Source organism: Drosophila tropicalis, unplaced genomic scaffold, assembly GCF_018151085.1.
Source record: "Drosophila tropicalis isolate 14030-0801.00 unplaced genomic scaffold, ASM1815108v1 contig_845, whole genome shotgun sequence".
NCBI classification, from domain to species: domain Eukaryota; kingdom Metazoa; phylum Arthropoda; class Insecta; order Diptera; family Drosophilidae; genus Drosophila; species Drosophila tropicalis.
Genome location: NW_027173338.1, coordinates 1,899,919 through 1,920,931, shown reverse-complemented (window position 1 = coordinate 1,920,931; position 21,013 = coordinate 1,899,919). Strand labels below are relative to the sequence as shown.

Genomic DNA, 21,013 nt, shown 5'->3' with positions numbered 1-21,013 from the left:
TTTCCTTTTGACTTTATGGCGCGTAAAAATGTGATAATAGGAAATTGTCTATCACACCATGATATTGAAAAAAAAAAAACCATAAACTTAAAGATCCATTGTATTTCAGATAAAATTCAAAGTGATCTATGTATTGGAAGACACTATAAAAATGTTTAATAGCCAAATAAAATAATCTAGTTACTTGAAGAACCAATAACAACTATTCAAGAAGGGTCATTATAAATCTAGCTCTAATAAACTATTGTTTAAAATTGTCTAAAATAAGCACAAGATTCCAAAAAAAGATCACAATAAACTTTAAAACAAGTCACTGGACTTATTTTTAATGAAGTTCTATGAAGAAGCAATAGCAAATCAAAAATATCAAAGAAGTTAAATTCGGCTATGCCGAAGTTTATATACCCTTGCAGTCCTTGACAATAATAATTTCACATGTTCAAAATTTGTTTTCTGCAACTCAATTCATTAATATACAAACAAAACAATTTTACTCTTCATACTATGTACAATTTGTTCTTCTTCTTCCCTCATTCCCTAAGCAAAGCAACGCACGCATACACATACAGTTTATGTAGCGTTGCGTCTGTGTGTGTATGCATGTGCTCTGTTGATTTGATGATGACGTAGTAGGCAGCAAGCAGAGCTGCCGGCAGCGATTGAACCGATTTATATAGACTGTAACTTGTGTTCTATTTATCCGATCAGGGTCAAATTTTGGGATCTGAGATTTTATATCAAATTCTATTATATTGGTAAATTTCATGGGGATACTCCAATTTTTGCAAAAATTTTTGTTCCAGAGTTATATGATATAGTAGTCCGATCCCAAAGATTTTCATACTTTATCTCACCCGGGTAAAAAAAAGCTCCCAAAAAAAATTTCATCCCGATAGCTCTTAAGATGGCTGAGTAAAACGCGTACGCACCGACGGACAGACGGACAGACGGACATGGCTATATCGACTTAGCTTCTCATGCTGATCAAGAATATATATACTTTATGGGGTCGGAAACGTCTCCTTCTGTGCGTTACAAACATCTGACCAATTTTATAATACCCTCTGCAAGGGTATAATTAGTTACCAGTTAGTTACCATCAAGTCTGCTGATGAGAAGAAAATGGGTAACAAAAAATAAATTTATTAACTTAAAGGATATTTAGATCAAAACCAGTAGAAGTACATTATCATCTGATAGGATATTAATCGCAACTTGGACTTGGCAATAAAGACTGCCTTTGATTTATCCTTTTACTGTTTGACTTTCATATTTGGATCAATTGAATATGAAAATTATGAAAAAAGAAACTGAAAAAAAAAACTATTAAATAGTTGATACATTGATGAATTTAACAAACATAACTAATTATTAACCCTAACATTGATTCATAACAACAACAAGGACTGGGTTTAAATGCTTTCTGAATATCTGAATACCATCTTTCATTTTTATTGCCATCCAATGTACAATTTACAATGTTAATTTAAGTGATTTAGTCTGAGGATCACAGTTCAGAAGTTGTTCAATAATCTTAAACTAGCAATAGTTTAAAGAGAAGCTATATCTTGGCTTATTACCACTTATGGTCAAAGGTCTTTGATTTATGTATTTTGCCGGCTCTTGATAGATAATAAAAGCTGTTGTCTTCAATTTCAATCCTTTTTCACATATAAGGGGTCGCTTATATAAAAAAATCCTTTTTTTTACACTTTGACGCAAAGTTTTTACTTTAATAATAATTAAGAACAAAGTTTTTTAGCATTTACCGTTTGAGACTTGGAATTCTAAAGCTTTTAACAAAGTCTATTGATGATATAATTTAGAGACGAAGCATTCCAATTTAAATCCATTTTTGGTTTTAAAAAAACAAAAAGGAAACTGTTAAACTTTAAATGTTAAAAATGAAAATACTAAAACTAAAACTAAAGGTAGTCACATTCGATTTGAATGGAAATTGAACTCAACCTAATAAAAGTTTGCAAAAGGAAAAAAATTGGATTCAAGTATTTTCCCATCGGTTGGCTCAAATTGATCTTTGGATTCTCCTTACACTTAACGCAAAATCGGCTTGATAAATTATTGAGGAAGCAGGCATATCAACGACTTTGTCTAAGCTCTCGGTTTCATGGTCTGAATACCCTGCCACCCACACACATAATCCGCAAGCTTATGCCTATAAATGTTAAACTGATTGAGGCATAAAAATATATATATATATACATATATATATCGCGATGGTGCAGACGATTATATAACTTCCTCAACAACCAGGTAGAAAACGAGAGAGAGAGAGGGGTAGGCGAAGAAAAAAAGTCTTACAGACACGCTACCGACACTCTAATCGTATGGCATACACAACGTGTACTCTTGGGTACCAACACCCACTGCCTTACATTCATAATCTATTTTGCCACCATGTTGCAACAACAACAACAATGAAGAGACAGAGAGAGAGAGAGGGAGACAGCATCCGGAATTGTAATGCCAACACAAAAATGGCAAAAGAAAGACACGAAGAATTCAGGTTTGCAATGCGGTAATGCACCAGATGAGATGAGATGAAGAAGAGAGGATCAGCAGGTCTGTGGGTCGTCATCTTTGGCGACTTCTGTGCACTTGGCCACAAGCGCCATAAATGGCCGAGAGGAAGACAAAAACAACAAAAAGAGATATACAAACAGAAGCTACAACATATACTCTGTGGTATTGTGTGTGTGTGTGTGCCACTGTTCCACATTCGCATACGGAAATCTCTGTTCAGCCCGACGACAGGTGGAGTCCGGTTCGATTTCTCAATTTCTCACACCATTCGGATTGGCCAAGTCTGACCTGTCTGTTATCCCCTCCGCTCCAGTCCCCGTCTTCCCACACTTGACCATTCTCTTTTACGCAGCTTTTTGTGTTTGCGGTTCTCAACAACTTTCACCTTTCACGTAATCTCCTGCACCGGCTCAACACCAGGCCAGATCTTGCCCAGCCTGTGTATGCCAGTAGATACATTTATTGTATTTCTTTTTTTGTTGCGATTTTCTGATTTTGCCATTTACCAATTGACCATTTCCAGTTGTTGGAACTCAATTCGCAATTCACATCTCTGTTTATGGTCGTCTAGAGGCATCTAGCGGTACATTGGCCATAGATTGAGAAGAAGAGATCTTCCACTGAAAAAGGAGGCATATAATCATGGCAGGTAAATTGCCATCCCATCCCCAATATACTTGAACACTTTGGCTAGGCAAAATGAGAGCTTACCCCACTAGGCCAGGCTGATTGGGAAAGCAATAAATGTTTCCGTTTTCGAATTTCTGGAATTTTTGAAATGTGTTATTTAAATATTTTGGGTTTTCCATTCGGTTGACATTGGAGAAAAGTACCATATCCTCTAACAAGAACAGTTAGGAACCTGTCTGGCTGGGTACTGTCAATATCCATGCAATTTTGGTGCGTTTAGCTTTTATAGAGATTAAAACTATGCCCTAAGGATTGATTGCTATTTTATTTCTAGAGTCCAAAATACGAAAATAGATACAGAAGGTACTTAGACCTAAGAAACAATCCTTTCCAGCGATTGACCTAAGCCTTTAAATAGTTAGCAAGTTTTGTGATCTAAAATGAGAGAAGTTTTCCAAGTAATAAACTGCAGTTAGTTAGGATAATAAGGATAAAGGGAGTTGTAGTTGCTGCCCATGTATAAATCCTGTTCAAGCAAGCTTCTTTTTTTCATAACTTTTCAATGTCAGCTCGACATTACCTTTAAATTGAATGATTTATTAATCATCATTAGCCTTGTAAGCATAAAAATCCATCGCGTTGGCATTAAGTTGATGTTAGCATAGAAAAATTGACTTTGTCTGGAATTTAATTTACGTCCACAGGACGATGATTTCCTGCCAAAGCAGGCCGGAGACGCCAATGCCAGTAGAGAAAGTCCGCTGCCAGTAGCAGAAACAGAACCGGTAGCAGTAGCCGGAGCCGGAGCTGAGGCTGCTTCCGTCATTTCCTTGATGTAAAGGCTTTTGCCACTCACATTCCTTGTATTTGAGACTTTGGTCGAGGCGGGGAGGAGGTGGATGGCCAGTGAAAGCCAGCGGCAACCGTCATGCTTCCTGTAGGATGCGACAACGAAGTCAGCTGTCCAACTAACCCCGCTGCCTCTGCTGTGCCAATCCTACAGCAACCACGATATCACTATGAGTATGTGTGCTTGTACATTTCAACGTCATCGTCATCGTCAGCGTCAGTTGTTTACCCACTTTAATCAACCCATCTAAAGGGAATGGAACAGTAGTAGTCGTGAGGATGATGGAGGCGGATAGCATTTCCATTTCCCAGCTGTGCCTGCCCGTCACTTCCTTGCAAATGCTGCAGCTTCCGTTTCCGGGATATAATGTTCATATTTTCGAGGACATTTTCAGGAAATAAAGTACGTCGCCCTCTCGCAAACGGTTTTTGTGATTTCACCCCCTTTCCAGCCCACATTTTTTGCTTCTGGGATAACAGAAAGCAGCATAACCCACTAAAGCTCATTCCTGACAAACACCCATTCACCACTAGTTCAGTAGCGTAGTCAGCAATATAAAGGGAGGTGGAATTACATATGCTTCTATGGTTTCTCCCTTATGTTACTAGGGAACTTAGTTATCCACAGAGACCTTAACTGCTTGAAGCTTAAAAGGCACTGCTTTACACCCAGGACATTCACTGGAGTTGATCTCTGAAAGGGAAATCACATTGCGAACAAGACTTACAATCCGATAAACTAAGATCTCACATTATTAAAACGACTTTGGTAAACTTAGATCAGATATTACTTAAACTAACGATCCCAATCGATTGAATTTGATCACTTGGCTTCCCCTTTATGTGGGCCTTTCTGAAGTACGTCCCTGCTTTAGACACTTCCTCTTTTGGGAGCTGGTAGCCAGAAGGAAAGCAGGAAACTTTTTTTTTTTTTGCTTTTTGCCGTGTGCGCATTTATGCCATCCCAACAAAACGAAAGAAGAGACACCCACCACATACAGCAGAGCAACAGCAACAGAATCAGAGCCACCCGCTTTCCTTCCTCCTGTGTCACCCTTACCCACGATTTGTGCTCTTCCGTTGCTTCCGCAACAGGCGCAGGCAGAGCAAAAAACAGGAGGTGGAGATGGAGGTGGAAAAGGAACGTAAGGAGAGATAGAGGCAGGATGCCCATGGACTGAGCACAAAGTACGTTTGAATTTTGTCGCACTTCCTGAAGAAGGACAAGAATGTGAAAGGAGTGAGAGGGCCCAGAAGGGGGAGGCTGTTGGGTGGGTGTTGGTAGAGGAGTTGGCTTCTTGCTCTTCCGCTTTTCCACAGTGCTCTCGCTCCACTCATCAGCAACGTAATTTCCGCAACGCAAAGCTTTTTGTGTCTGCCACTGCCTCTGCCGTATCCGCCTCATAGATTCCAAGAGAGGATTAACTTTGCAATGGGAAGAGAGACGGAGAGAGACAGAGAGTGAAATACAGTTCCAAAGTTCATAGTAATGAAGTGCACCCACACTCTGTCAAACTCTTTGCAAGCTCATTCCATTTGATGTCTTGAAATACCATGCAACAAGTGTTTGGATTCTATCTACCCCCCACCCCTGCCATCCATCAAGGTAGTATGGATGGCATCCAACGACTTTGTCCGGCTTTCATGGGCAGTTCATCAAATTCTCATGTGACCAAAAGCCAAGTAAGTTCAATTCATACGAAATTTGATATGCGCTTCACATATTTAATGACTTCTTTCAATTTTACATAACACTCGCCTCGATTCGATGAACTGTCAACGATCCGACAATCCCCCCAGCCTGATCGCCTGCGCCTGTATTGCACCCAGCCATATCGACATCGACACCGGCACCAACAGTCCTCAACTCCAGAGACACTTGTCGCATTCTAGGGTTGGGCCAGCGCGGATATTCCCATTCCAATCCCAATTCCACCAAAACAACCGATGATCATCATCAACAACAACACCGGCGACCCTTTTGGCGCGTGATGGAACGCCGGACAATGGAAGTGGCATTGCCACTGGCAATTGGGATAGAAATGGGATGGGAATGGGTATGTGAATGGGTATGGGGGATGCCCCGCCTCCAACTTCAAAGACAACCAAAACTGCATTTGTATGCAATGTGGCGGATGCGTCGGTCCAAGCGTTTATTTCTTCATTTTTTGTTGTTCTTTTTCCCCTCTCTCTCTTTCTCTCTCTCTATCTCTCTCTCTCTGTTTTGCTCTTTGGACGCAAATGATGTTTCAGCGTGTGGAATGCACTAAACCGCTAACCTAAGCAAACGAACCACCGAAATGAACACAAAAACTTCTTACTGACCGCAGAGAAAATGTAAAAGGGAATGGCCGGTTGTCAGCCAACAACAACAACCACAACACCAAGCACAACAAGTGGGAGTACACTGCAAGAAACGAGAGTCAGAGTCCATCCCAAACAAAACTCAATTGATTCAAACCGGGATGAGTCAAGCCAACAGGCTTCAATTGTTAAATCCTTCGTCATAAGATCCAATTCAAATTCTGACTTTAGCCTTAGCATTTCCTCTTTGGGTAGTCCTGGCCTTACAATTTCTGTGATCTAGAGAAAAAGAATATTTGTTATTAAAAAATTTGAACAACGACAAGCTTGGTTTTAATCCCAGGCTAGTATTTGGATGTAGTTTTCATCTAATCCGAAGGTTAGTGCTGGTTTGATAGTTATTGTTTACAGTTTTGATATATCCTGAGAATAATAATAATAATATTAGGAATCTTCTTTGAAAATAGAATAAAGAAGCAAACTAAATTTAGTCTTTCCTTTAAGGATTAAGGCTTAAAATCAAACAAAAGAACTCGTGGTTAAAACAAGAATTCAAAAAACGTTTCGGTTCTGAAAATGGTTCAATAATTGCTCTTAAGGCTAAAAAATTTTTAAAATAATGTTTCAATAATTTTAAGAATTGTGGGATTAAATTTCATAACAAAAATTCTATAAAATAAAATATGTGAAAGTCAAACTTAATGTTAAGAAAAATTAAATATTCTATCTTAAGAGAATCGATTAAATAACTGACCTTGTAATTAGCCAAAAAAGCTTTGTAAATAATAATTATTTAAGCTTTTTAATGAAAATTCAAATAAATTGATCAGTTTTTCTCTCAGTGCATGATACTTGTCATTTGAAAACCCGGATTTACCAAAAACATTAAAAACAACAACAACAAAAAATGGAAAAAAAGAAGAACGAGCAACAAATTACTTTTCCCGATCACAAAAAGTAACAATAATCACACAATAACAGCAACAACAACAACAATAAAAATAACCCAGCCACAAGAAAAATAAAAGCCAACAAACATAAAGAAGCCAGTGAAGGAACAAGAAGAAGGTGGAGAACATATCGTCTCCCCCCAGTCGGACAGCTTGGATGACAACCAAACAGTGTAGAGGACACCAACTGAATACAAATGCATAAATTAAACCACAAAAGCACAAATTTCCTATGTACAGAATGCACTTGTCCAAAGGTTGTGAAGTACAGTAATCAGTAATATTAAATAATTATTTCATTTAAATTTGTTATGGGAACTTGTGAATAAATTTCGATCGATTTTTTGTTTGTTTTTTATTATTATTATAAAAATGATAACTTTTGCTTTATTGTTTACATTTTAATATTGCAAATAACTATTAACAAAACAATAGTTTAAACAAATATATATTGAAGCTATTTAGCACCAATTTGACCTTGGCACCATTAAAGAAGAATCCAGAATTTAATCACTGCGAGTTTTGGACTTTCTAGTTTTTTTTTTATCATCATTATCATTTTGGTTTTGTTGAAGCTTATTAAATCTTACTACTTAAATGTATGTATTCATGTATATAACTTAAATATTTACACAATTCCTAAATGAATTAATGATTTCTTATTACAAAAAAATGTCCAAAATAATTGCTAAATGTCGTGTAAAAAATTTGGTGTCTAATTGGGAAATATACACTTGCAGAGAGATGTCTTTGGTTATAGACTTGAATCTATATATTAAGTTTGCTTAGATAAATCCAAGTATAAGGCTTTAAGTTCGGACAAATACCTAAGCAAAGTTTCCTTTTTGCAAAATTATGTTTAAATATACTTTTCACATTCTTAATTAACATAAACTCGAAAAAAGGAAGACTCTTGGGGAAATTATGTTTTTGACCTACTGAGTAACTTTATACTTGGTAAAAAGTAACAATCTATATTGTCTAGGCTTAAAAGTGGTCTACGGATCTCATAACCATATCAGTGGAGGCGAAATAAAATCAAAAGTTACCTGTGAAATGGTAATGAAATAAACATTTAAAGTCTATCAACTGCAAGAGTACATTTCTTCAACTTCGATGTACCGAAATTTTAATTGGTTTTTAGTGGTTTTTCTCAAAGCCAAAGCAGACGTTCCTTAATTCGCGTGGATATTGTCTGCATGTGGGCCATATTTCAGAGACCCGTATGACTTGTTTGCAACTGTTCAATGGAAATGGATAATTGTTCCAATCGTTGCATCAGCTGCAACATATTCTCCTGAGCTTTGGTCGCATTGAACTGATTACCATGCTCCAATGAATCCTCTTCGGCGGCAGCTAATTCAAAATGCAATTTGGCTAAGCTTTCCTGTTGCTCCCTAATCTTGGTCATCTGATCCATGGTGCAACCCGAACCTGCTTGGGTATAAAAATAAAAAAAAATCACAATAACTAAAGATAAAACACAAATTATAAACTCACCGAATGCCTTCAGTTTGCCCGAATGAAAGTCATCGAGTAGACCAAGTAAAGCACGTTCCATATGCTTCACATCGGGCACTTCGGAAACAAAGGAATGATGTTTAATTGGACGATTATCGAATTTGTCACTATGAACGCTGCTGTCATTTGTGGTATTTGCCATCGATAGCGTTGACGGGGGAATTTTACGGCGTTGCGAACGTGGCGTATTCGCATTGCTATTGTTGTTACTATTGTTATTATTATTGATCTTAGTTGCATCATTGTTGTTATTGTTGCCATTGTTGAGATTAGGATCTGGCGATAGCCATTCACTGCTCACCAGTGTAATGCTATTCAAACTATGTTCACTACTATGAGTGGGTTCCAATTGATCACGATCTGCTCGTCGTAGCATAATACAAATCAAAATAAAGAAATCATGAAAATAAAAAATCATAAAAATCAAAATAAGTTAAAATCAACTCTAAATATTACAGAAATAAATCGAAATCAAAGAGCTAATAAAAATAATAAATTTTAAGTACTGAAAAGATTTAAAAATTATTATAAAATTACCATTAAAACAGAAAAATGTACAATACAACAAGAAACAATACTGATTAAAGAGTATTACAAATTTCTAAAAATTTAGCAAACTATTGGCTCACAAATTCAACCAATAATAAAATCCTCCGATCCCGACGTGTTTTTTCTAGGACTAGAAAGCAAAATGGTTTCCAATAGACATTCAAAACAAATGGCAGGAGGAGGAGGAGTAGAAAGTAAATGCTTATAATTATAGGAAAGTTTGAGTAGAGTGTGAAAAGTAACCATATGGCAAATTGGTTATTGGATTAAGTGCGTCATCGGCTAAATGAAGGACAAAGACTTGAAGTCAATTAATCAAGTGTGTGTGAGTATGTGTGTCATATCGATACCACAACGACTTTCGCGTCCACAGTAACACTAGAGAGAATCGAAAAGAATACCCGGTTAATAAACTATTACTATTTAAATAAAACAAACCTTTGAGCAATTTTCTTGGTCGCGTTTTGAATTCAAAACGTTCGTCTCCACCGCCGCCGCCACCACCACCTCCACTGGCATGTGGGCGTGGTCGTCTCTCATTTACATATGTGACTTTGGCGGCTGTTGCCGCTTGTCCTTGTTCGCCTCCCCCACTGCTGCCCTTCTCCTTTGTCTCGGATATGGTACGTTCTATGGAACAAGAAGCCGAGTTGCGGCTGCGTGTCGTTTCGCCACTGGAAATACCTTTGATTTTGATCTGCAAATGATAGATATTAAAGATTGTTCTTAATGCCCCGCCCTTGCCATCATAAATATGGCTCCCCTTTACCCCCTTACTTACATTTGGCACAGCTGGCGATGCTGGAGTTTGGGTGGATTTGGGTGCACTTTGACTTTGAGCTTCTTCTTCGGTTTCCACATCGTTTGGCACAAGTTTCTGGCGCTCGACAACTTCATCATTCGGCTCCATATTTATTTTTAGTATGTGCAATTAGTAGTGCTGCTGTATGCGGTGTTTTAAATTTCTGATAAAAACAAAACAAACCCGTTGATGAACTCGCCACACTTACTTATTTATTCACCACATGGAATAAAGGAACACCACATTGCCAGATGTTTAGCTGACTAACACTGTTAACTGTTAACAGCATCATTTTGGAGCACTGTTAAATATTATTTAGAATTTTTGGAACATAAACATTTTAAGCCAGAATAATTATTTCGAAACAATTATGGTGCGTTGATTTTAAATATTTTCCAAATGTTTAGATTTTCTTAACTTAACAAAAAAAAATAACGTGCTTTCCTTATTAAATAGGTTAAAAAACAGCATCCAAAGTGAAAAACTTGCTCTAACGGATTAATATAAAATAAAGAGTATATTTTGAATAAAGTGTATAATAATAATATCAAGAGTGTACTTTTAATCTGAAATCCAATGCCATTCGAAATTTCGCGAAATCATTTTTATTTTCAATCACACCTTTTCTTAAAAGGTTTTTCCTTTCGTGTATGTGAAATTGCTATTGCAGCACCGAACTTAAGAATAATCTTTGAAAGTATTTGAAAATTTTGCAATATTTTCCTAATGCACCTAATGCACGCCGCATAAAAAGGTATACCATTATTTGAATATTTTTTATTAAGTTTTAGGAATATAGAATTGGGCAATTTGTTTTGTGAAATGTTTCTAGCAGCAGCCTTTTGTCATTCTGACTTTAAAAAGTGGTGCAAACTGTTTTTATAAAATTGAATCTCTTCCTATAGTATTTGGCTCTAAGAATATGCGACTTTTTTTGGGACTGATTTACATAGATTTTTGCTTCAAATGTAACTGATTCAATCAATTGGGCGAAATATCACACAGAGTATATGAAAATGTTTATCAAATGTGGTTTTACGATATCATTACAATTAAATTCTTTATTTAATCAATTAATTCATTGTTTTGTTTTGGTCTTTTAGGCCTTCTTTTTGGCAAAACCCATGGTGTAAACCAAATGTACGAAACTAACAATGCCAAGGCCACACAGACCTGCTGTAATGCCAAATAGAATCTTATCCGCTGGACCACCTTTTAAAAAAACAGGTAAATCATTGACGGCCTGGAATGAGAATCCATGATAAGATAATTTTTATTACTTGTATTTTAAATAAACTCACTTGGAAAGTCTTCATTTTGTTTGACAGTCCCTCAGGTAGCGCCATAATTTTCCAATTGTCAGTTATGTAATTGCTAAAAGTTGGCAAAAAAATATAAATTAAGACACAATTTTTTTTTTAAAGAGCCTTACAGAAATTCCAGTTCACAATTGTCTTTATTTGAGAATTTAGCTTTATTTATTTATTATTTTTTTGTTGATTATTCCTTAAGAAATTACCTACCCTTACAAACAGAGTTCACAATTATTTTGCAATCTGCAAAGTGCAATTTCAATATATTTGCAAATGCAAGTGTTATATTTAGAAACACAGATGTTTCGAGAGTTGTCAAAGTACACCGAAATGCAAATTGCCAAATGGAAATACGTTGAAAATTCAAATTTTATTGGAAAAATGTTACTTTTTAAAGGGAAATGAAGAGAAAAAATATTATTTCTTAGTTAAATCATATAAATTTTATTTCTTTAACAAGCTAACTTGTTCATTTGAGTGGAATTTTAAGAATTTGTAGTTCCCTTTTAGCCGTTTTAGCACTGTTTTCTCCTCCCTACTGCGGGAACGTGTCGATTTATACGTTCCGCGCTATTTTGGCATTTTGTGAATTTCTCAGCAGGCGCTCAGCGAGATTAGTAGGTAAAAGCCGCAACCACAATGCAACACTGCTTCCAGACAGAGAGGGGTAGTGCTTTTTGAGTGAGAGAGCGTTGTGTCGTCTGGCCGGCCGCCTCGAAAGATAAAAGCTGCACACTATTGTTATTCCACTCGCACCCACACACACACACACACACACATTCGCACGCAAACATCGATACTTGAACGAAAAGCACTCCGAAGCATGTTTTGTTTTGTTTTTTTTGGCGAAAGACCCTTACTGCAAGATTGTGTGCGCCTGGTTGGGATTACAATAATTCTACACCGAATGGTTGTGCAATTTGGCGGTTGTGGCTTCCGTTGTCGTCGATATGTGCAGGCAGTTTCCATTTTGAATGTTTTTTCCCCGCATTTCTTGTGGACATAACGAAAGGCTACAAAACGTTTCCGGAATGATTCCAAACTTCCCGAGTCATGACGGAAAAAATCGTGATAGGGGAAGTTTATTTGGTTTCTTAGGACTCTCTCAGTATTGAGGTAAAATGCAACAGATAATTAATATAAAAAATAATGGTGTATTTTGGTTCAAAATAAAAGCTGTTCAAGTTTAAGCTCATGGCTCGAATGCGGATCGACCCTCCAACCCTCTTCATCGTCAACGACCTGTTTTTTTTTTGTTCTCTTTTGCGTTTTTTCGAAATATAAAACATAATATCGCCCTGCTAAAGCCTTCGACGATTTTCAGCGCCCAGTACAAGAACTTTCAAAAACTGTAGCTTCCATACAAAATTAACTTGCCAAAGTTTTCAGTTTGTTTGTTTGTGTTGCTGTTGTTGTTGTATTTATTTCTTTTTGGTATTCCGAAACGCAAAACTTGAAAAAAGTTAAATCTGTCAAGTTCACCTCCGAGTGCTTTTACACATATGTTTGTGTGTGTGTGTGTGTGTGCTGAACGGGAGCGTGGGGACACAAAACGCTCCACTGTCTGATACTTCTAGGGGATTCTTCTTTAGATTCTCCGCAACTTCTCCTCTCCTGCATATTCTAAGGGTATACATATATTATTTCTCTTTTCTGTTCCCTACTCTCAGAAAGTTCAAGCTAAATAATTTTAAGTTCTAAACTTGTTTTGCAAGCTGCAAAACCCCCCTCTTTCTCTGCTCTTCACCCACGATTGGGTAAAAGTTCTTAAGCGTTCGGAGAACTTTAACCAAAAGCGATGCATTAAATAACAAAACAAAGAAATTACATATGTAGCTAAGTGCATGGTGATCGTTGTGATTAGGTTTGGCTTTCAACTTTGTTCTTGGCATAAATGTATGCGATCGTTGATCTTTAACTAACAAATGGCACAAGGATACCAGAAAGTTTCAGAATTCTGATCTTATTTTCCTAAGAAAAGAAGCAAATATAAAGCTTGTTTCTTGAAATATTTATGACTATTGTTTAATGGATTAGACTATAAAAATTTAATCAAATTAAAAAGCACATTGTTACACATCTAAACTAATATATGTATGTACGTATCTTCAATACTTGGCATTAAAAAGCGCTAGGTTAATGCTTTTTTTCTCCCTGTGTGTTGGTATGTGTGGATGTATGTATGTATGTTTGAAAGTTTTAGCAGAAAAGCCAAAAGAACTCAAAGGGGAAAAGGGCGGGCAAGAAGATATCAACCTAGCCTATTGCGACGACCATAGAGCATAACCCATACAATCCCGGGTTCTCAATGAAAATCACAAGCTTATTTTGGTAAAACAAAAGTTCTCATGTCTGGGTCGGAGGAGCTTAAAAAGCCACACCCAAAAAAAAAAAGCAAAGTTCTTTAAATACAACAAAAAAGAAAAAACACTTAACACTTATGACTGCCATTTATGTATGTATATATGGTTTAATAATTCTTAAACAAATTGAGCCCATGAGCTTTGACAATAAGCTACGTTTAACAACAACAAATGATGGCAAATTGATTTCGCTTGTCAGATGCAACAGTAAAATTGTTTATTTAGCGCTTTTGTCTACTTAATGCGCTTTAAGCTTAAACCATAAGTGAATATTCTTCTGAATGTCTCAAGGTCGTTTAAGTAATATTTAAAGCTTAAACAATAATAAAGAAATGCGAAAATAGCAGTGCAAATTAACAAATCCACTTTCGTTCCTTTTGCAGTGGCCGTAGAACTTAATTCTGTTGCCTTACCTCACTTTTTCAGCAATTTTTATAGAGTTTTGCATTAATCAAAAGCAAAATGTTAACTTTTGTGCAATTTATCCTTTCCGAGAGGCTAACTTACATCCTAAATTTGAAAAGAACACTAATTTTTGAATCGTATTTTTCAAATCTTTTGAATTTGGAAGAGTTGCCTCTTCTTTCCATAATGTTCATCTAAATCAATTCGGAATGTTTCTTGGAGTGATCATAGCCTTGGCATTTGTCGCTCTGTGGCACTTTATATTTTCTTTAGCTTTGCTCTTCACCTGATGCTTTTTATACAAACGGAAATGAGGTTTGGTCATTGTCGTTTGAGCCCTTAGCTGTTTAACTGCTCTATATGAAGTTTTTCAAACCCCTGTCAAATCTGACTTGAAAACCGCGTGCATTTATTTAGTTCCGATTCCAACTCCATGAAGTTAAGCTGTATAAACAATTCTATAAATAAGTTTCCAAAGACGAGGCAGCGATAGACATTAAGAAAAAAAGATGCGGTCATCGTTTCTAAGGCCAGTTTGTAGTGCTTCATAGGCATCAGAATATAATTAGAAGATGGTCACAGAACACTCCTAAGTTTGAAACGACCACGACTTAGCTACTTGCTGCGTTGTTGTCTCTGAATGTTCAACTGAATATAAACATTTATGTATATCCTAGTTACAGGCATACCTTTACAATTTTTGGGGAATACTTACATATGCTTGTTATTGGCAAGGCTTTAATCAATCCACCAACTGTTCTAAAAATTTACGATACAAAATGACTCCAAATTGATTTAGATGAACATAAAGGAAAGAATAGACAACTCTTCCAAATTCACAAGATTTAAAAAATACGATTAAAAAATCAATGGTATTAGTTTTGTCATGTTTTAAATGTTTTTTAAAGAGTGAGAATAATAATTAAATATACCTACTTATTATAATAATTATTAGTGAATAAGTACACAACAAGGTGTTTCCACCGATGAGATATTATTGATCTATGCGGTAAGATTTCTTTTTAAACAAATGTTTCCTTGCCATACTAAATGCAAACGCCAAGATAGGCAAACGGTTTTCCGCACATGCCTTATCCCTTAGACTATCGTTGAGTGAGTCCACGAATGTCATCTATCTCCCCCTTCAACACAACGACAACAACATCATCAGAACAATAGTGAAATATATTGTAAATATTCATATATTGTCGAATTCAGGATATAGCAGTAATATGTGTCCTAGAAGTTTAAACAGGAGTATCAACAGCCGCCGGCGTTCTTCTTTGAGTCCCTTAATCTGCACTTCTTTCTTTATAATACAAAATAATAATAATAATGATGAAAATAAATAGTGGAGATTTTTGGGTCCAACTCCGTTTAAATAACATTCCAGGACAATAAAATAAAAAAAATCATTAGGATAATGGGTCCAGATACTGTGAACAGTTTTTGTTTCACTAAACACAAACAGTAAAAATCACTAAAGTGACGTGCTCCGAATCGTTCAAAAATGCTTATCTTATATGTACATGGCGACGCGAACAGCACACAGAAAGCAAACAACGGCGCAGTGCTCCTTTTTCGAATTCGCCAAAACAAAATGGATTGCTCTTTAACTAAAACAGTTAACAGGCGCACAGAGAATATAGTACAGATTTCACTGGCACCGACTCAATGATGAGCAAACATGTAGTATGTTTAGCTCTTTCGCACCAGTTTCATGTCGTTCGGTCACAGTTGCTGCTGCATTCGAACTGCCTATTCTCTCTGGCCGCCTAATCGAATTCACAAAACCGCTACGAATATAACGCATTCACACTATTCACTCACTCGCTCTAGTGGCTCATCGCCGTGAACAGTGGGTTATTTTTGGGTGAAATAAAGTTGGGAAATTTAAAACTTTTTAAATAAACTAATTGAAAATTTTGATAGACATTTTGCATTTAATTAGATGGATTAAGTTTTGCTGTAGTTAACATTTATTTATAGGTAACTCACAGTTTTTATGTCAAGCTTATACACTTTGTGATAGGTTTTACTTAAAGTTCCACTGTAATTCTTAAACTCATGACATTGGCACGAGTGAGAACTGAAACGAACTACGGGTACAGGGATTTTGTTTTCGATTAATGTTGTAAAAAATGTTTGAACTGTTTTCAGTTTAAGTTTTAACGGTAACAGTGACGCAGAAATCTGTAGCAGGTTGACATGCGCCCCATGACAACCAAATTGAGTGAATGTGTGTGAGAGTGAGAGGAAGAGAGCAAAATAGAGACGGCAATCGCTGTCACCTTGGCATTGAATGAGTGAGAGAGAGAGAGTCATATACACACATACACTCTTACATGTACACGTATAGCAGTTCATTTACCTTTGATGAAACATTTGGAGGTGAATTAGATTGTTTGTTGTCTTGTGCGTTAGAAAGGGATAGCAGCAGTTTGTTTTCAAGTCAGTTTAATACTGCTTTACCCCGTCTTGAGAACTTTGAACTGAAACAGAAATAATGTTTCCTGGTAGGGAGTACAGCAGCTTCATGTGTGTGTTGATTCGCCCTTTTGGGGCTCCCTGTCAAATGTGTTTCAAAATCAGCAAGCAAACGCTTTTGTGTGAGTAAGCCCAAAATAGCTGGCCCTGCCTTGCCCCTTAACTTACCGCCTACTTTGTGTTCCTTTTGTGTGTGTTTGATCCCCCTGAATACACACTCATGTGTGTGTTCACATGTTTGTATTCGCGTTTTTATCATTCTAAGTGGCTGCGGCTGGCTGGTTTGCTGGTTTGTGTGTTGTGTGCTCCCCGTCATCATTTAGAACAGTTCTCCTCGGCCTGCGCATGAACAAAAACGTAAATGGGGCGGGCATACCAACAACATCAACAACAACATGCGAGTATATGAGTATCATCATCATCATCGGTGTTGCTGGCGCTGGCGCTGTCGTGGGCAGAGCACAGAACAGAACCAAAACTGAACCCTACAAATTTGCTGTTCGCCTATTCGAAAATTTCACTAAAAATTGTTTGCACTCTCTCGTTTGGCATGAAATGAAAGTATCCTTTCTGGGGGGGATAAACATTTAAATTTTTTGGCAAATGCATTTTGACCAGACCTCGCGGTTAGCCATACATAACCACATGGACGTGGTTAAAAGCTGCTATAAAGGGTTTTCCCCAAAAAATAACTAACATATTTTGGGGAACACATATTTAACAAACACAAAATTAAGGATCTTTGTTCAAAGTAATAATAACATCTCAAGATCTTTTACAATTGGTAATCAAAGTCAATATTTAAGTGATTTTGCAGTGGCAAAGAAAACTTATATTCATTAAAAAGGTAACAAATTTAAAAAAAAAACACATAGTAGGCGTTTTTGAACCCACTTCTCCCCTATTTTGCACTACAGTTTAAGGTAATTTAAAATTAACACCACCAAAAAAAAAAAATTTCACATTGCCGTGACGTAGGCACAGCATGACAACAGACTGCGCACAGTGGCTTAGTTACTAATTTTTGGCCTCAAAACTTATAGCGTTTGATCTATTTAATTTTTGTATTATTTAATGTGTTGGTTTTCAATGAGCTATTACGTTTCAATATAAACAAAAATAATCACTTCAATGTCAAGCAGTTCCCTAAACTAAATAGACTGCTTCACAGCTAAATTTAGGACATAGATTAGGAATAAGATACATAATTGGGTAATTTCTTTCGGCAAGGTCTAAGCAGTTTTGCTAAAACTCGATAATTATATTATGTAACGAGTTTTTAAACAAATTAACCCATGCCCAAAAACATGTCAAGCAGTTAATTTTATACGTAGTACGAAGCAGTTTTGTATGTGATATCAAGCAGTTGAAGTATGTATCAAGTAGTTTTTGTATCAAGCAGTTTTTTATTTGTATTTGGCAACAAACAGTCTACCTAAGCAGATTCCAATCAAAACTAAAGATTTGTATTTGTTTTGTTATATTTTTTTCCTATCAATTTAATAAAGTAAATATAAAGGATTTGTAAGGAAATGTAACTTCATAAATTTTCGTATTAAAAAAAAAAAAATTTGTGTTTGCAGTTGAATTATGCCCTCATTGGTGGGCATTGCAATTCTATGGATATTCAAAGTTAATAAAAAACCGATTCGTTGTAAATAGATCAAAAGTTATAATTTTTGTAACCAAAAATTAACATACGAGCCACTGTGCGGCATATCATGAGAGGGGCAAAAAAACGCTACTGATACGCGATTGTGGGGGCTCCACGTGGGGCCCCAGCCAAACCTCAAGCAAGCGCGTCTATTCCACCTGATTCTGATTGCCTGTTACGCTAGTCAAGACCTTCCCCATGTCGGCGTGTGTGCGCGGGCCGCAATTGCGACTAAATGGGGCTCTCCGTCTGTTGTCAAAGCTTATGGGGTATAAGCATATTACGTGGGGGCGTTCTCGCAGTCGTAGCCGTTGACGTTGGCGTTGTTGTCTCCTCTCAATTCTATCGTTCCCCAAGAAGCGAGCGCACGCTGTCTGCATGATTCCCCACCATCAGCAGCAGTAGCAGCAATTCGGAGCCATAAAAACTGTACCCATACAACATACACTTTGCTATGATTTCTGTTAGCCCGCCCAGCTAGTAGCCATCTTTTTCGATTTTTTGCTCCACAACGAATGGTGGTGGTCATGGTTATGGATACATATGGATGCTTGTATTATGGATGGGGGTCTTGGGTTTCGGTTTAGCAACTGTGTAAAACTTGTACGCTTCTGTTTTCCTGGTGTAATTAAGCAAACGAAATATAATAATAATAAATTATAATTTTAGAAGGCGTGGGCGTGGCCTCAACAAATTATAGCCAAAGCTTCGTTTCGAAAGCCCTTAGCAGTGCCTTAACAGCGAATGATGGAGGCGCATAAACCATTATTTCGTTTGTGTGTTTAAAATATAAACGAACAGGCTCTAAGAAGTGAACACATTGATAATTCGAAAGCAATTTTGACCCATTTCACCATTATTGTAACGAAAATGGGGAAAAGTTCATTCATATGGCCCCGTTTACAAATGGAAAGCCATTGTTTTGTTATGTTAATTTTACAGCCATCACCATTACCACAATTTCCTTCAAGTCTATCCCACAAACGAATCTCAGAGAGACTGTCAGGTGAAGGGACGACTCGAAAACCTGCCCGCAAAAGATTTTTGCTGCTCTTTGCTATTTCTATGAAAACTTGGTAGCTGTGGCGTCGCTTCTAATGATTTTCTATGGTTTAAAAAAGTGATAAACGTGAACCGCCACCACAACCACCACCACCAAGCACGCCATCCAACCACACGTTTTTATCCGGTTACGAAACGCAAGTGCAACTGGGCCCAAACACACACCAAAAAAAATGTACGTTCTCGGTGGAGTTTGCGTCATGCGATGTTAATTTATCAGGCGCACAGTATCTTATAGACAGTTGATACGACGTTGTCGCTGCGAAAACGAGATGGCAATATGTAGGGCAATAGCAGAAGGTCGTACAGCTTGTTGAGTGATTGAGTGTGTGTGTGTGTCTGAAGAGGAGAACGAACATGAGCTAAAAGTGTCCAAGTCTTTCTCTCTGTGTGTGTGAGAGTAAGATATCAGGTCTACCATTTGGGGCCAATGTACTCGGCCCGTGAGTGCATTGCACTTTAACATTATTTCGTTGCTGATTTTGTTTTGAATGGCGAATATTTTGTACGATTTTTTGATTTTATTAGGAATATAACGACATATTGAAATGCACTTGTAAGAGTCTTTAAATCTTTCTCCAATAGCCTTATTTCCGCTGTTAATAATCTTCTAAACGCTTCCGGAGGGCTCCAAATTCCAAACGGATAAAGCATCTTCTTTTCTTACATAAAATTTACCAAAATCGTAAACGAAAATATTTTGAAACAGCTAAAAATTAAAGGATATGTTAAATAGATGTTTGATCATAAAGAAAATACTTCATTTAGATCTGACAAGGAACTCCCATAGTCCAAAATTAGATATGTTACGATCGGCTATTCACACAGAAGTGCCCAAAATGATCATATCAACAACATTTGGCCTAAACTTTGTGAATTATCGAACATAAACTGTTCCCTATGGTACTTCCTGATCTACGACTATTCTTACCTCCTTTGCCAAAAATATTTTTCAAACTCTTCACAATGCCAGTGGCCCAGCCAAGTTTAAGACGTAGTTTTTCATTTTGGATTCGTAATTTAAACATCTCGATGGGAGTATTGTTGACCATGGTCAATGTGGTTCTACTTATAAAGCCAACTGTTAAATTTTGATATAATCTTGATTGTGTGTTGCCATTGGCATCGAATACGGTAAATATATCACATTTACAATCTTCCGACTCCATATTCAATCCAACCATAGTTATATGTTTGGCGAACAGCTCTGAGAAGTCGCCATAAAGTTTTTTAAAGCCATTTTCTCTTATACGTCTAGTGGTTCCAAATAAATCACGATTTTCATACAATTTTACCAAAGGACTTGAATGCTCAGGGAAATTTTGAAAGCGTCTTAGGCTTATTTCCAGCGGATTAAGATAAAAATCGGCTGTTAAATTGTTTAGAAATCCATTCAAATATACTTCAATTAATTGCTCGGGAGAATATCTAAATGGTCGTGTTTTTTCTGTGACCCAAAGTTCAAAAAGCAAAAGTTTGTCCATTGGTAAAATTTTTCTTTTACAAATTTAACCGTATATGTATGTATATATGTATGGATGTGATAAATAATGATAATAAATAAATTGAATGAAGTGTAC

At 36.7% G+C, this 21,013-nt stretch overlaps 2 protein-coding genes and 2 long non-coding RNA genes across 6 annotated transcripts; 1 reads left to right on the top strand and 3 right to left on the bottom strand.

The window, feature by feature from the left end:
• Positions 1 to 5,317: 5,317 nt before the first annotated feature.
• On the top strand, positions 5,318 to 6,598 carry LOC137580316 (uncharacterized). Its single transcript, XR_011032998.1, has 3 exons — positions 5,318 to 5,706; positions 5,824 to 6,080; positions 6,277 to 6,598. It is a non-coding gene; the product is annotated as an uncharacterized lncRNA (long non-coding RNA).
• Positions 6,599 to 7,657: 1,059 nt separating this feature from the next.
• LOC137580494 (phosphatidylinositol 3,4,5-trisphosphate 3-phosphatase cnrN) lies at positions 7,658 to 10,362 on the bottom strand. 2 transcript variants are annotated; one of them, XM_068294557.1, is made up of 4 exons: positions 10,129 to 10,362; positions 9,786 to 10,044; positions 8,778 to 9,158; positions 7,658 to 8,714 (listed from the first exon to the last, which is right to left on the bottom strand). In XM_068294557.1, exons 1-4 carry the CDS (start codon positions 10,255 to 10,257, stop codon positions 8,491 to 8,493), a joined length of 993 nt encoding a protein of 330 aa, XP_068150658.1. In that variant the 5' UTR covers positions 10,258 to 10,362; the 3' UTR covers positions 7,658 to 8,490. The 2 variants fall into 2 exon arrangements, with proteins under 2 accessions (XP_068150658.1, XP_068150659.1); XM_068294558.1 differs by having other exon boundaries at positions 7,658 to 8,711.
• An 820-nt stretch (positions 10,363 to 11,182) lies between these two features.
• On the bottom strand, positions 11,183 to 11,746 carry COX7AL2 (Cytochrome c oxidase subunit 7A-like 2). Of its 2 annotated transcripts, none has more exons than XM_068295219.1 (3): positions 11,673 to 11,746; positions 11,451 to 11,523; positions 11,183 to 11,392 (listed from the first exon to the last, which is right to left on the bottom strand). In XM_068295219.1, exons 2-3 carry the CDS (start codon positions 11,493 to 11,495, stop codon positions 11,249 to 11,251), a joined length of 189 nt encoding a protein of 62 aa, XP_068151320.1. In that variant the 5' UTR covers positions 11,496 to 11,523; positions 11,673 to 11,746; the 3' UTR covers positions 11,183 to 11,248. The 2 variants fall into 2 exon arrangements, with proteins under 2 accessions (XP_068151320.1, XP_068151321.1); XM_068295220.1 differs by having other exon boundaries at positions 11,582 to 11,720.
• Positions 11,747 to 19,934: 8,188 nt separating this feature from the next.
• On the bottom strand, positions 19,935 to 21,013 carry LOC137581346 (uncharacterized). Its single transcript, XR_011033120.1, has 2 exons — positions 20,365 to 21,013; positions 19,935 to 20,142 (listed from the first exon to the last, which is right to left on the bottom strand). It is a non-coding gene; the product is annotated as an uncharacterized lncRNA (long non-coding RNA).